Here is a 17284-nt window from a genome sequence, read left to right on the forward strand (position 1 = left end):
CGTGCGTGATAGTGTTTGTGTTTTTCAGCTTTCTGTCTGCTGTGCATGTCTTCATGTGCCTTTTTTTTGAGTGCTTTTCTGCCGTTTGGTAAATCGTTCTGTGTATTCACGTGTTAAAATGTAAATATATGGTTTTTTTGAGGAAGTTCTCATCTGAGTGTGTGTGAGTGAGTGTGGAGGTGTGTGTTGTGTTTGCGAAGCTGCTGTGTTTATATTCCGTTTATGTCTGGGCTGTTATTCACCTCTGGAATCGGTCTGTATCTGCAAATGAAATTTCGATCACGTCCCCTCATCTTCTGTCTAATTGGTTGCTTCCTATCTCAGACATTGCAGGCCTGGCTAGACTGCTTTAGCCCAATTGGAGCAGCTAATGAAACACAATATCAACAGTATTAGGCACCTGAAAGCTGTAATAACCAAATGCATCATTGACTATGTGATTCATTTGGCCTTTACTGTGTTTCATGGCCTGTTGAACAGTAAAGTGCTCAGGGCTTATACATCATATCAGTGCAAATCTATCCCCTTTGATAAAGTTATTGTCCATAACAGTCACTACACTTGATTTTCTACAGCGTTGGTGTTTATATTACCCACATCTGTTGTTGATTAGTGTATGTGTTTTGCATAGCACTGAATAGGACTACTAAATAGGTCTTCTGAGTAGGACTACTGAACAGATCTATGGAATTGTACTGCATTTATGCCTTGTACCTAGTACTAAACAGGACTACTGAATAGGTCTTCTGAACAAGACTGCTGAACACATCTACTGAATAGTACTACATTTATGCCTTGTTCATAGTACTACATAGGACTTCTGAAGAGAACTACTGAACAGGTCTCTTGAATAGTACTACATATATGCCTTGTACATAGTGCTCAACAGGGCTACTGAATAGGTCTTCTAAACAAGACTACTGAACAGGTCTACTGAATAACAGTACATTTATGCCTTGTACATAGCACTGAATAAGACTAAGGAAAAGGATTACTAAATGAATAGGAGTGCTGTGTAGGACTACTGAACAAGACTACTGAATGGGACTACTCTATAGGACCACAAAATAGGAGCAATGAATAGAATTGTATTTTTGTCTTTTACGTAGCACTGAGTTGGACTACTGAATAGGACTACTAAATAGGACTACTGAACAGGACTACTGAATAAGACTGCTTAATAAGACTACTGAGTAAGGCTGCTGAATAACACTGTTGAATAAGACTGCTGTATAGGATCATTGCATATGTCCACAAAATAGGATCCCTGAATAAGAGTACTGAATAGACCTATATTTATGTGTTTTACATAGCACTGAGTAGCAATATTGAATAGAACAAATCTGTAGGACTACTGAACAGGATAAACTAACCAGGACTACATTTCTGCCTTTTATGTAGCACTGACTGGGACTACTGAATAGGACTACTGAACAGGAGTATGGAATAAGACTACTTAAGACTGCTGAGTAAGGCTGCTGACTAGGACTACTGAATAAGACTGCTGTATAGGACTACTGTATATGATGACAAAATAGGACTACTAAAGAAGACTACTGAATAGAACATTTATGCATTTTCCATAGCATTGAGTAGGACTGTTGAATAAGACTACTTGAAACAAACGTCATCTCTAAAATCCTAACTTTTCAGGAGAGGGGATAAGCATTCTTAACTTTTAATGGAGGTTAATGTAAACAGATTTTATAATTCAAAGTAATTTTGGACTTTTTGGCTGTTCGCCATGAAATGACAAGGTTTGTCTTGAGATGATATATTACAATATATTACATCAGCAGAGTAATTCTTAAATGCAATTACAAAGGCAAAATGATGTTGGTGCATGTACTTTTTTCATTTGGATGTTCATACATCATACACTAAAACAACACACTGAAACATCACACACACACACACCTACACCCTCTAGCTGGCCTCTACTGGCCCCTGTTGCCGGATTTGATGATTACTGTAATTAGCTGGTGACACTGAAGGTGAACTAGGCTATAATAACAGACTAAAGCAGGCCTACTCCCTCACTCTGAAAGAAACCTGAGAGGCCTCGGGGGAGAGCCGACATTTACGCTGGACTGGAAGTCCATTACTGGAATCAAATGTATATGCATGCGAAAAGAACAAGATATTTCAGCAGCCATTCATACACCGTTATTATGTACGGCCCTGCCGCTTGAAACTCATTTTCCCATTGTGCTATTTGGTTTTAGCTGTGTGGGGCATTCCTATGAACTAGAGGGAATGAAATACTGCCTTTTCATTCAATTACAGCAGCGGGGATGCAGTGCTGCGGGTATAGCAGTCTTTACCCATTTGGCTGAATGGCTTTTGTAAAAGCCACTGGCTCCTCTGATGGCTGTCACCATTGCTCTAGTGGCTATGTGCTTGTCTGTCGTTGAGTTCAAAAGGGAAAGTGCTCCACCTGCTGGCCCATTGCTGCACTACAGTCCTTGCTTTTAGCCCGTTTTTTTAAACAGACAGCCACTCTGAGCTCTGATTCCAGAAAAGAAAGTCACTCCCACAAATCTCCTCCTCACTTTCTCTCAGGGGGATTTCCACCACCATTTTGAAGGACATTCCAGTGGTCAAAAAAGGTTAATGGAAGTTTCTACAGGCCCTCAATTTGTCTAGAGTGTAGTGTAGTGTGCCAGATGCACTTCAGTTTTTTGCCACACAAAGTATCCCCATGAAATATACAAGATACATATTTTCAGCAGTTAGCTAGCAATTTGTGGTCATTTAATCATTCTCCGTGAATTACATGAGTTCAGTAAACTGCCTAAATGCTAGCTAACATTTGCAAATGATTTCAGTGGAGTCAAAGTAAATGCTAGCTATTAATTACTGTGAGCATACTTTCGTCTCATAGCAAAGGCCTAAAGGTAGCTAAGTGCTGCTAGGAGCCAGCTTGGAGGTAATATATTACATCCTTGGACAAACTGCACATTGAAATCAGTGTTGAGAAGATTTAATGTGAACTTTATATATTCAAACACTTATCTAGTGTGAGGTTATTACAAATATTTAGCAGGCAAACATTTGCTGTCCCCTGTGATTCTCTGGTACTAGCCTTTGACTCTCTGTGCACCTTTGCTGTGGAAAACTAAATTATTAGTATACTATTTTAGTGACATGCAAAGCGCTCATACTTTTATAAAGGAAGAGGTTTGCTTTGCAATAACTGCAGCAGTAATCCACACTGAGCTCTCATGCACCAGTACTTTGGCTGATATAGTTTTGTGTAATGATAATGTAGCATCCTGTTACTTTTTAAGTGTTAGGGACTGTGGGTTTTGGATGTGTGGCTAGCGGTGACCTCCCCCTCAAGTTCGGTGTTCTGTATATGCCTTTTCTGCTGGTGTGTTCAATAAAAAGCACTCCTCACAGCAGAATCATAGCCTCCCTGTATTTCTTCTTTTGCTAATGCTACACTGGTGTCAGAAGTGGGACATGCTCCCCCTGTGGCCTGAGGCTGGCACAAGAAACTTTGGTGCCGAAGTTGAGGCTGTGAGGCATGATGGTGAGAGGCTGGTGCAAGTGAAACAAAAGTGAAACCATCTAAGGCTTCAGCATGGGAGCACTGCAGTGAGCAGCAGAGCAGTTGGTGAGTCCACACTGCAAGGGAGAGAATATCGCTCCTGGTAGCGCCACGGGCCTGGGTCAGTGGGTAGACAGATGCTGTCCAAGGAGGCTCAGCGGAGGCCGTGGGCAGTGGGTCAAGTGCGGTGTGGACTATAGACAGCTCATCATGCTCACCAACATGAGCTCGTTGAAATCTCTACTGTGACCAGCATGTTCAGGGCTTATCACCAGTCACCAGCAATTGAGCCCTAGGGACGCCCCGGACAGCACTGTTGGCGCGTTGGTTGGCAATGAGAGTGGAATGGCCGGGTGAACACTGTTTTTGTTACCTCCACCCCTAGCTGTGCAGTATATGATGTGGTACGCTGTGGGGAGCTCTCCAATATGCCAGAGGAGCCATGGCAGCAGGGCCGTGGCCCTGGACTAGATGTGCTTGCTGCCGAGCAGCAAGTGCCTCATGGTATCTGTTCTAGCAGGACAGTGCACACCCAAGGACCTGGCTCAATAAGATCTGACCTGTGAAGGGGGCTATTTAGCCTCCTGCTACTGGCTGCCGTTAGCACTGAGAGACTCTGATGGTGTGATGGTTACATGCAAAGGCTCGTGGTATGCGTGAGCCTTCCTAACAATGGACTGTTTGTGTTGTTTTATGTTGGTTATTGTTAGTTTAACTTGAGTATGTGTTACTTGTGTAGTTCAGTGTCAGGGGCTGTCAGGGTCACCGTTAGGATGAAGTGTGTGGCTAGTGGTGACCTCCCCCTTGTGTTCGGGGTTCTGTATGTGCCTGTTCCGCTGGTGTGTTCAATGAAGTGCACTCTTTGGAGCAGAATCATGGCCTCCCCTGTATTTCTTCTTTTGATGACATTACAATTAATTCAGATAGCATTTTAGCTTATATGCCATGTTTTCCCAAAAAGAATAAAAAGACAAGCACAGGCTATGGCCATACACATACTTGTGGGCACCGATAAATGACTGTAACCGATGAAGAAATCTATTGACTGTGGCAGCTGTTGGTATGACTCCGCTTACCTGTACAGTTAGTTGTTTGAAAGGAATAAGACAGTAGCCTATGTTTAAATGCCTGACCAGAAGTAATCCGCTATGAGAAACTTGTGATAAATCTGTGATAAATCAGTTAAGTAGGCTAAAACAGGACTGATGAGGGCCCAGTTTGGTAAAATCATTGTGGTGTTAAGATAATCTTAACTGGTAGAGAGAGTAATCACTGTGAGGCCCACTCTACCATTTAAGAATAATCTTTGTGCTACTTTCTTTTACAGTTACAGACTGTAGTTCATGTTTCTTTGCATACTTTAGCCCTATTGTACCCTCTTCTTCAATGGTCAGGACCACCACAGAGCAGGTATTATTTGGTTGGTGGGTCATTCTCAGCACTGCAGTGACACCGACCTGGTGGTGCCATGTTAGTGTGTGTTGCACTGGTGTGGGTGGATCAGACACAGCAGTGCTGCTGGAGTTTTTAAACACCTCAGTGCTGCTGCTGGACTAAGAATTGTCCACCAGCCAGAAACATCCAGCCAATAGTGCCTTGCGGGCAGCGGCCTGTGACCACTGATGAAGGACTAGAGTGTGACCAGTACAAACTGGGCTGCAACAGATGAACTGTTGTCTCTGACTTTACATCTACAAGGTGGATTGACAAGGTAGGAGTGTCTAATAGAGCAGACAGTGAGTGGACAGTGAGTGGACACTCCAGCAGCACTGCTGTGTCTGATCCACTTGTATCAGCACAACACACACTAACAGATCACCAACATGTTAGTGTTACTGCAGTGCTGAGAATGATCCACCACCCAAATAGTACCTGCTCTGTGGTGGTCCTGTGGGGGTCCTGACCATTGAAGAACAGGGTAAAAGGGATGACATAGTATGCAGAGAAACAGATGGACTGCAGTCTATAATTGAGGACCCATATATATGATGTAGATACAAAGGGTGGAGGAGGACTCAGAATTAAGTGGACAGACTGGCCAGCGGCTGCTCTAATTCGTCATTATACTATCTACTGTGTGTTTTCTCTCAGGCTGTGCTATCATTCGCCCACCGAGAGATGGAGGGATTAGATACAGAGGACTGACGCAAGAACAGGTACTGTTTGAAATAAACTACAGTTGTTAAAGTTGGAATCACCATTCAGTAGTTTGGAGTTCAGCAGTGTGTAATCAAGTGTTTAGCAGTCCAGTGTAATGCTACTGCTCCTCATGGCCTTCAGATAATTAGTAGGAAGCTGTTAGAAATGTTAGATGTGTTCAAATTGTTGAACATGGCTGTAAATGATTCTAAAATGACTGACAAACCTGTAGTGTTGAGAATGAAATAATATAATGAAATATAAAAATACTCAGATGCTTGGGATATTGGATACCATTTGGTATGTAGTTTGTAATACATAATGCTTTAAATTCATAATTACATTGTATTATTTTATTAATAACAACAAATTTATAATAGTACTATAAGAATATTATTAAATTGTTATTACATAATATGGCTTATTATTCATTAACTACATGGAAAACAGTACAAACTGAGTTATAGGAGTTAGCAGTGGACATCTGGACTTTAATGTATATTGTATAAGTTATACAGATCATTCATAAAAACTCTTTCTCTGTTATTTCTCCCTGTAGATCCGCAGTGTGCAGGTTCTACCAGTGGATTATGAGATTGAATACATCTGCAGAGGAAACAGGGTCATTGTGGGACCAAAGGTCAGGAAGTGTCTGCCCAACGGCACCTGGACTGACCTCAGCCACCGCAGCAAGTGCTGTAAGTTCTGTCTGTTTCTATCTCTGTACTGCTCTCCCTCACTCCCTCTCTCTCTCTCTCTCTCTCTCTCTCTCTCTCTCTCTCTCTCTCTCTCTCTCTCTCTCTCTCTCTCTCTCTCTCTCTCTCTCATCTTCCTTTTACAGTCCCATTCAGAGATTTATGGACTGTGTCAAGAGATTAATGGTGCATTTAAGGAAATTCTACTTATTATAAATGACCTTTACACTCTTCATTCTATTAGTGTTTTATTTTAATGATCTTACAATGAAAACTAGTTACTTTGCTGCCTAACTATGCCCAGTCTCGGAGCAATGAAGGGTGCCCAAGGGTAAAACTTGAAATGCCTGGTCAGTCCTGGAATTGGAACCCATGACCTTCTGCTGGCTGGCTCGATCCTTTAAAATGAATTAAGCTTTTTGCTTGATATGTGTACAGCTTTTCAGTTATATTTGTATTATATATATATATATATATATATATATATATATATATATATATATATATATATATATATATATATATATATATATATATATATATATATATATGACTGCTCAATTGTGTAAGATGCAGATTTCAGTATTGCTGTGTACTGAAAGTGTATTTGTATTTTCTTCATAGGCAATTTTGACCCATGACTGACAGAACTTTTGTTTTGCTAGAGTGGAGTGTCAACTTTAAATGGGAAATTGGATAATTCCAGAGATATTTCATTAAACAAGATTTTACAGTGCACCAGATAACTTTAGCCAGAAGTGACAGTCCACTTTACCTGACCTTTCCTCTTGTTGGGCAGACTTGACCTGGGGCATTTTTGTATTTGATCAGTAGAGACATGTTTAGAGTTAGAATTAACAACCATTTGTCTCTGTGTTTGCACACTGTGAAATTAGACCTCTGCATTTAACCCGTCCATGCAGTAACACACCCACATTCATGCACAGTAGTGAACACACACACTAGGAGCAGTGGGCAGCCCTACCTTGGCTCCTGGGGAGCAATTGGGGGTTTTGACTGTCAGCCAAGGGGATCAAACCGGCGACCTTCCGGTCACAGGGCTGGTTCCCTAACCACCAGCCCACGACTGCCCCCACGACTGTGTTTAGTGTCACAACTTCACCAACTTCACTCTTGTTTTGTGCTGTAGCTCTCAGGCTAATGTAGCTAACGAGCAATGGAAGTTTATACCCTGCCAGTTAGCATCATGTAAGCTGCAAGCCTTCAGACTGTGTTAAGTTGTTAAGCAATCCAAGATGCTTCTGCTTTTATAGTTTCTGACATTATTCTTACTCACATTTTGAGCTATGATAGAATATTTTTATTGTATATATCTATGTATGAATGTATTTATATTCTTATTCTTGTTTTTATTATAATTATTTATGTATTACTTCACTCATTTTAAGTAATTTTAGTTTCCTTTTTCGATCTTATCCTTCTCTTGTTTTATTTACCTTATTTTGATATTATTAACTTTTACATTGAAGTTACTCTTTAATTACCCTTTATATTTTATACTGTTTTACTGTATACTTACCTGATGATATGTTCTTACACATATCAATCCCTTTTTCCTGTATCAACCCAGAAACATTGTAAACGAGGGTCACTCTTGATATTCTCCGAGGTTAAATAAAGGTTGTTTGGTTGATTGATTGATTGATTGATAGGGGTGGGCAACGTGCTAATATTTATCATCATCGTGGTAAATTATGCCACAAGTCACATTTCCGTGCACACAGTGAGTATCGTACATGAAGAACACTGACCACATTAGTCCTGTTTAACTAGATTTAGTGCAGTGCCGACTGAGAAACGTTAAATAAGTAATTCACAGTTTTTGATCATGTATTTTAAACATGACGCTATATAAAAACTATACAGGCTTACAAACAGTTCAAACATCAAACATGAATCATCTCAAACAATACAGTCAGCACAATCCATACATCAAACAAACATCAAACAAAAGCCAAACACAGGGCTTAAATACATGAGGGTAAACGAGGGACAGGTGGAAACACAGGTGGAGACAATCAGGGGTGGAGTCACAAAACAAGAGGGCTGGATTGAAAACCAAAACAAAAGCACATGGACAGAACTGGGAAGTAAACACAACACAAGCACATGGAGGAGTGGGAGGAGCTAAGCATGACAATATGAGGCTATTTTAACGGTTTCAGGTATAAAAAAAACACAGAAAAACGAAATATTGTGAAATTATCATGATATATTTATATTATATTTATATATATTTTTGCCATATTGTACATAAAAGTACAGCTTGCCATTTGAAGCATTTAAAACATGATTGTAAAGCATAAGATATGTTTCATGTGTACAGAATGTCCATCATTAAGTGCAGCTTCTGTTTGAATCTGAGTTTTGCATTGCATAGTAAGGGTATGTAAGTGTTCAGAGAGTGAGTAAAATATTAAAGACTTAAAAACACCACAGGCTGATGAGAACGTGGGTTTTTCACAGCACTGTATGCTTTATGGGCCTGTTAAAACACAGAGCACTGAGGTTAACGACACTACTTTTCACACTTTTGAGTGAGATCACACTTGGTGTCAGTGAGATTCCCTGTGAAAGTAGAGGAGTGCCACCCATTTACACTGTTCACACCCGCTACACTATCTGCCTTATTCTGACCAAAAAATGGCAATTAAAAAAAAAAAATTTTTTTTTAAAGGTGATTTGAAGGACACATTTCAGCACTGCACTCTTACCACGCAGACAGTATGTCCATAAGGATCAAGACAATAGTAGTGGACAGTATGAGGAATAACTTTTATCATGCTGTAATTAAAATTTTTTGAGGTTTTGAGATTAAGGCCAAATCCCTTTTTTTTTTTTTTTTTTGCCCCTACCCCTTGTTTTTGAGGGTCACCTTGCCCCTTGGAACTGAGTTACGAAGAGCAGTGGTTGAAATGTTCTCTATGAATTGGACAGTCCTCTTTTAGTTACTTCATTAACAGGCTACTAGTGCTGCTTTGTGGGTGACCCTGCCGGTCTGCAGTGACAGAAGAGGAGGGTAAAGTTCAGCTCCTCACTGCTGGGCTTTAGTTACATTTAGGGCAACATATGCCTTCAAAGACGGGGGATATGACAATTATTCATTATAGCCCACCCTAATTCTTCAGTGATATGAAGCTGAAATCAGCTATTCACCAGCTTCTTGTTCAGATTTTTCAGTTCCACCTTAAATTGTAGCAGTTATGACACCTGAGGCGCCAGAATGTAACTGATGCACCATTTACGGTGGAACAGGAAATTTAGCTAGCTAGCTACCGAGACATCAGCATACTGCCCGTGATTATGTATGCTTGTTATGAAGAAGAGGACCATAACACACTGAAACAACAATAAACGAAGACAATACAATGTTTATCATACATTTATCATGAGAAAATTCTTACATTTGTGGGTTTCTTTGGTCTCTTGCGCAGCCGTCCTGCTGTTTTTTTTCTTTTTTCCTCATGACGCTCCTTTGGAGTGAGTCTCTGAAACACCTCCATTTGGAGGGCCATGTTGTTCTAACACTTCACCCTGTCCCTCTATCTCAACAGCAATTGGGACACCCTACCCCCTAGACATGAACGTGCAAAACAAAGGGGTAGGGCTAAGTGGTGAAATGGGTTTACACCCAAATCTCTAAGCATCTAAAGCATCTGAATGTTGGATGATTTGGTATCTGAATGGTGTTTGACAGCAAATCTTGTGTAAACGTTCGGACGCCCCTGGTCAAATGACTTTTTGGTGATTTTCTAAGTGAAAATAAGTGAACACATCCTCTACAGAGAGCACACTTCTCCAATTTTAAATGCGCAGTTGCAATTTATTTGCTGAATTCCACATAGTGGAATAGAACAAAACATAAATTGTGGCCTGTTCAAAAGGTGAGGCTCATTTTATATTTATGTTTTCCCAATATGTTAAACTCAGAAAATAAGTAGAAATTGTGCCCTAACTTTATTAGACAAAATCCCATATTTAAGTGTGTTCTCTGTAGAGGATGTCGTAGCTTATTTTCACTTTGAAAATAAAATTTATACGACTGTATGTCAAAAAGGATTCAACCACCTGCTCCTTTAGATGTATTACATGTAAGATGTATTTTTTTTTTTATGCGTGACCGCACAGTGTCCATTCCTCCTGACCTGCTTTCTCTTTGTGTGTCTGTGTCAGTGTTGCCCTGTCCGAAGGTGCAGACGTCTTTAGAGAACGGCCGAGTGGTGGTGTCTCCTCCAGGGCCAGCGGTTGAAGGGACAGTGCTGCATTACAGCTGTCTGACCGGCTTCATCCTGGAGGGCAGAAATAGCACCCAGTGCACCAAGCTGGGCAAATGGGACTCTCCCAAACCCACCTGCCGCTGTGAGTGAGTCTATGTGTGCATGTGTTAGTTTTTATTTTCAGCACAAAAATGTGATTTTTCAATGTCGTGACTCACCAGAAATGGCCCTGATTTTGTAAAGTGCATTTAACTCAAGCCTCAGAATTTTTGAAAGGGGAAATCCACCAATTTTCCACAGTCATTCGGAATGGTGTGATGTGAAATGGTTCACTGTAGAGAAAAATAGTGACTGATTTTTTTTTTTACAGTGGTGGTGAGAGGAGCCAGGGGGTGCAGAATGTACCCAGTTTATTAACTGTCCAAAACATCTAGTGAACCTACATGTGTCTTCTGAGTTCATGTACAGTATGTGATGTTGATAATGACACAGTAGTGGTATGTATAAAAAAAATAGGTGTTCTTTCGGGGCTATTTTGCCTCACGGCACCCTGCATATACTTCACCCCTTTAAAAACCCTCTAAACTATTGATGTCTCAAACATCAATCTCAGGCACTTACCATCACAAGTTTAAGGCAGGTGTTACAGGAGCCTCCGGAGAGCTTCTTCCCTGAGACTGTGACCCTGCTGAACTCCACACCGCTACCTTAAATGCATCTTCGCTATCACTGCACTTTTATTGTACTTTATGTCCTAGTATTATTACACTATTCACATTCGTATGGTTGATTACTGCACTATTTATATTTGCAAAGACAGTTACTCTACATTTTCTTACTCTGCATACTTATCATATTACATGTGCTGCTCTGACAGTATATACTACCTACATTTGCATTCTCCCCACTCACTCTGTATATACAGTATGTATATTATATTTGTATATGCAAAGTTCTATTTTCTTCCTATACCATCCCTAATTGTACATACTGTAACTGTCAATTCTCAGTTACTTGATTATTTTCTTGCTCTTTATATGTAAATGTGGTTGGAATCTGGTTGGATGCTAGCTGTATGTCACTGGCTGTATTTGCCCAATGACAAAGTTTAATCTAATGTAATGTAATGTAATGTAATCTAATCCAATCAGGCAGAGACTTTCTACCCATTTCATGTAATAATGTTCGGTGAAGGAGCTTGTAGAGGTGTTAAACTCCTGAGAGGTGCGGCTCCTGTCACCGCCTTACTGAGTTTCTCTAGAATGGAGCATTTTACATCAAACCATTCAGAAATACTTAGTTCTGTTTAGTTATGCAGAGATTTTGGAAAATCCGTGAAGTTCCCCTTTAAAACTGAAAGAGTAGAACTCTGTAGATTACTGAGGTCAAAATTAGGGTTGGGTTTAGGATTAATCTTAGAAAAATGTTATTACATGTAGTTACATATCGCTGCTGTCGGAATAAAACCTCGTCTCTCCATTGTTTGTCAGTTTTCAGTTTATGACATGGTTTGGAAGCACCTGTACTGCCCTTTTAATTGTGTGTAAATCTTATGATGAATGGATCAAAACAAATGGCCCAAAATGACTTGGGCGTGGGGGGGGGTTGTCTGGTTCCATTGACTTACATTAAAAGTAAAGCATGTTTTTTTTTATTTCCCCAAAGTTATCATTTTGGAGATGCAAGGTTTTGTTCTGACAGCAGTGATATGTACATATATGTACAATACATAGGGGTTGTAATATTATTCAATAGCAGTAGCGACATTGACATGAATGATATCCTCTGTGTGTGTGTGTGTGTGTGTGTGTGTGTGTGTGTGTGTGTGTGTGTGTGTGTGTGTGTGTGTGTGTACGCATATGTGTCTGTTTCAACTGTATGACTAACTTGTTATTTCTTTCTCTCTTTTCAAATGCAGATGACAGACATCATACAGGTAAGAATAAAGCCTTTTCCAGTCTTTGCTCTGTCTTTTGCTAACAGCCAGGCTGCTGCGTGCAGTTACACGTGCATGCTCACTCTTACTGGCCAGTTTATTGGAAACTCTTCTCTTGTAGATTCATTGACAGACTATAGCTCATATATTTACATGCAGTTAGTGCTAATCATCCTCTAGTCAATCATCAGTGGTCAGCTTCTGACCATAAACTCTTGTCTGAATATTTTTGGGTAGTGGTCCATTCTCACCTTAACCATGACACTGCTGAGCCCCAGCAACACCACTGTGTCTCATACACTCCAGAAACCAGAAACACACACACACACACACACACACACACTACCATGTCAGTGCTGCTGCTGTGCTGAGAATGAACCACCACCCACATAATGTCTGGACCACACCAGTCCTGTGGTCAGAAGTGGTCACAAATGGGGCTGATAAATTGTGTAGAAACAGCCGGACTGCAGTCTGTAGTTGTCCACCTCTATAGTGGCCTGTAAGGTGATTGGAGCTCAGTGGACATAATAATAAAGTGAATGGTAAGTAGATTATTAAATTAAATCAAGCAACTAAAGCTCCTGCTGATAATCCTCTCTGACAAAGGGGGGCAGTGTTGAATTTTAATGTACTAACGTTCCTTCAAACTAGGTTGCTGATTATAGGGGGCAGCACAACATCACAAAAGAGCATTTTCATTCCTCCGTCCAGTGGAGGCAGTGTTGTGCAAATCAGTCAGTTTCCCTTTACGCACAAGGTGGTGCTAAAATTCATGTGTGGGGTGCAGATGCAGAGTTCAGTAAGGGTGCTTTGGCAACTGTGAGCAGTATTGAGCAAATGGATATGAACAGATAAAAAATGTCTAATAGGGAGAACCATAGCCGGGGAGCCTGGCCACTAACCATTTCTCTCGATTATATTAAAACGACACTGCAGAAGGCTAGAGGGTGAAAGTGAGTCAGTCATCAATGAATGGGGTCAATGGAGCTAAAAGGCTGTAACCAAAAAATTAAACACGTTTCTAGCCATTTGTGCAGGAATCTGCCTTTAATTTTGGGGAGGAGAGGATTGTATTCTATTACAAATCTATGAAAATGTACCCATTTCTATCCGGTTTTCTACAGCAAACAGGCGTTGGGCAGTACTGATTGGTTGACAAAGCTGGTACTGAGTGTTGATTGGTTAGCATTACTGCTACTGAGCGCTGATTGGTTAGCATTACTGCTACTGAGCGCTGATTGGTTAGCATTACTGCTACTAAGTAAGTAAGTAAGAAAACATTTATTTATATAGCACTTTTCTAAGCACAGCTACAAAGTGCTTCACAAACAACAAGTACTAAAAATAGAATGATAAAACAAAACAGATACATATAACTATAAAAACAGTACAGCTACATTCATAAACAACATAAAACTGACATAAAACCATAAAAACAATGCAGCACTATCCAATAAATAACAAAAGCATCACCTGTGACCAACCTCAAAAGCTAATGAATAGAGATGCGTTTTGAGTCTTCCTTTAAAAATGTCCTTTGATCCAGCTAGTCTAACATCCAAAGGCAGAGCATTCCACAACTTGGGGGCATACACAGAAAAAGCACAATCTCCCTTTCATTCCGTTTTGTCCTAGGGACCACTAAGAGCCCCTGACTAGATGACCATAGTGATCTGGTACTAGGATACGGTGATAATAATTCTGAAATATATTTTGGCCCATCACCGTGCACCGCCTGGTATGTTAAAACCAAAATTTTGAACTGAATTCTAAAAACAACAGGCAACCAATGCAGAGATGCCAGTACAGGGGTAATATGCTCCCTTCTTTTAGTCCCGGTAAGTACCCGGGCAGCTGCATTCTGAACCAGCTGCAGCCGTGCCATTGCCCCTTGACTAAGACATGTAAATAGTGCATTGCAATAATCAAGTCGTGATGATACAAAAGCATGAATGATCTTCTCTGTGTCCTGGAAGGAGAGCATTTTCTTGATTTTGGCAATATTTCTCAATTGAAAATAACAGGCCCGCACCAGCTTTGTTATATGCATTGAGAAATTAAGATCTGAGTCAAAAATGACTCCGAGGTTTCTGGCATAAGGGTTTATCTGTGAAGCCAATAACCCAAGTTCCTTCTTTAGGTTATCAGCAAGCTTTTGAGAACCCAGAACCAATACTTCTGTTTTCCCATCATTTAATTTGAGGAAATTACAGCTCAGCCAATCCTTAATTGCTTTAATACAATCAGTGAGACTCTCTAATCTCCTGAAGTCATTCCTTTTGACAGAGAGATAAAGCTGTGTATCGTCTGCGTAAAAATGATAAGAGATATTAAAACGACGAATCAGGTCACCTAAGGGGAGCATATATAAGTTAAATAGTATAGGACCAAGGATTGAACCTTGTGGAACTCCACACGTTAGATCAGCACATGAAGATAACTTTCTTCCACTAGATACCCTAAAGGTTCTATTAGTCAAATATGAAATGAACCAATCTAATGCAGTTCCAGATATTCCAACTCACTGATGCAACCTCTCTATTAAAATATTATGATCAACTGTATCGAAGGCTGCACTTATATCCAATAAAACTAAAACAGAGACTTCCCCAGCATCTGCATTCATCAAGAGGTCATTTAATATTCTCAAAAGCGCTGTTTCAGTGCTATGTTTCTGCCTAAAACCTGACTGAAATTTCTCAAAAATACTGTTTTCTTCTAAAAAGAACAGCAGCTGAGAGCTGAGAGCTGATTGGTTGGCATTATGGCTACAGAGTGCTGATTGGTTAGCATTACTGCTACTGAGAGCTGATTGGTTAGCATTACTGCTACTGAGAGCTGATTGGTTAGCATTACTGCTACTGAGAGCTGATTGGTTGGCATTTTGGCTACTGAGAGCTGATTGGTTGGCATTATGGCTACTGAGTGCTGATTGGTTAGCATTACTGCTACTGAGAGCTGATTGGTTGGCATTACTGCTACTGAGAGCTGATTGGTTAGCATTACTGCTACTGAGAGCTGATTGGTTAGCGTTACTGCTACTGAGAACTGATTGGTTGGCATTACTGCTACTGAGAGCTGATTGGTTAGCATTACTGCTACTGAGAGCTGATTGGTTAGCGTTACTGCTACTGAGAGCTGATTGGTTGGCATTACTGCTACTGAGAGCTGATTGGTTGGCATTACTGCTACTGAGAGCTGATTGGTTGGCATTACTGCTACTGAATGCTGATTGGTTAGCATTACTGCTACTGAATGCTGATTGGTTAGAATTACTGCTGTAGAGTGCTGATTGGTTATCATTACTTATGCTTGTGAGAGATTCCAGAATAATTGGGGGCCTATGGAAGTTCTGAATAATTATTATTAGCCCAGCATGCTTTTTTGAAAAGCACTTTTTTTTTGAGATGTTGAACCACTTTACTCAGCCAATGAGCAGATGAGCTTGCCAGCCAATCAGAATGGCATTTAAATACCATTTAAACATTTAAGTTACTTATTTCTCGTGAAATATTTCTGATGAGATTAAATAGGAGGAGGAGTTATAATATGGTAAAATTGGGAAAAAAACTAAGGAAAGTGAAAGTCAAAAGAAAATAAGTGAAAAACAGTTTCCAAACTGGAGTTCAAAAAATGGTTAAAAGCTATGGAGAAAATGGGACTTGTGCTAGAAGGTGGAAGTCAAAACTGGAGAAATGTTTTTAGGCACTGATGGGTCTAAATTGGGATTAAACGTTTTATGAGAAGCAGAAAAAACAACCGACTTCTAAGACTGATCTTTGAAGGTGTGGGAAAATGTTCCTGCAGAAACTGAAGCTGAGTCTCCTGAAAAGAATATAAGCTGTATTAAAAGTGTGAATCTGATATTATATGTAGTTTTTGAGGCTTCTGTAGAATTTTCTGCTAAATACACCATATTTCCAAAAGTATTCACTCATCCCTCCAAATCATTGAATTCAGGTGTTCAAGTCACTTCCATGGCCACAGGTGTATAAAGCCAAGCTCCTAGGCCTGCAGACTGCTTCTACAGACATTAGTGAAAGAATGGGTCGCTCTCAGGAGCTCAGTGAATTCCAGCGTGGTACCGTGATCGGACGCCACCTGTGGAACAAGTCCAGTTGTGAAATTTCCTCACTACTAAATATTCCACAGTCAACTGTCAGTGGTTTTATAACAAAGTGAAAGCGATTGGGAACGACAGCAACTCAGCCACGAAGTGGTCAGCTACATAAAATGACAGAGTGTGGTCAGCGGATGTCTGTCACTGCAGACCTCCAAACTTCATGTGGCCTTCAGATCAGCTCAAGAACAGTGTAGAGAGCTTCATGGAATGGGTTTACATGGCTGAGTGGCTGCATCCAATCTTTACATCACCCAACCAACTTGACTGGCCTGCACAGTCCTGACCTCAACCTGACAGAACACCTTTGGGATGAATTAGAGTGGAGACTGCAAGCCAGGCCTTCTCGTCCAACATCAGTGTCTGACCTCACAAATGCGCTTCTGGAAGAACGGTCAAAAATTCCCATAAACACACTCCTAACCCTTGTGGAAAGCCTTCCCAGAAGAGTTGAAGCTGTTTTAGCTGCAAACGGTGGGCTGACATATTAAGCCCTATGGATTAAGAATGGATATTTTTATCCTCACCAGGGTCCTGGAGGGCACGTGGGAGTTTGCCCAACCAGTCCTCATGTGTTTTGTGGATTTGGAGAAGGCATTC

General features: G+C 40.5%; 1 protein-coding gene across 3 annotated transcripts in view; it reads left to right on the forward strand.

The window, feature by feature from the left end:
• gabbr1b (gamma-aminobutyric acid (GABA) B receptor, 1b) overlaps window positions 1–17284 on the forward strand; it is a 223113-nt gene that overhangs the window by 61455 nt on the left and 144374 nt on the right. For all 3 annotated transcript variants that reach the window (XM_037535400.1, XM_037535401.1, XM_037535402.1), the window contains 4 exons: window positions 5645–5709; window positions 6252–6390; window positions 10582–10767; window positions 12544–12561. In XM_037535400.1, the coding sequence (XP_037391297.1) occupies window positions 5645–5709; window positions 6252–6390; window positions 10582–10767; window positions 12544–12561 (408 nt within the window). The remainder of the gene's footprint in view (window positions 1–5644; window positions 5710–6251; window positions 6391–10581; window positions 10768–12543; window positions 12562–17284) is intronic.

Source organism: Pygocentrus nattereri, chromosome 27 (assembly GCF_015220715.1).
Source record: "Pygocentrus nattereri isolate fPygNat1 chromosome 27, fPygNat1.pri, whole genome shotgun sequence".
NCBI lineage: Eukaryota > Metazoa > Chordata > Actinopteri > Characiformes > Serrasalmidae > Pygocentrus > Pygocentrus nattereri.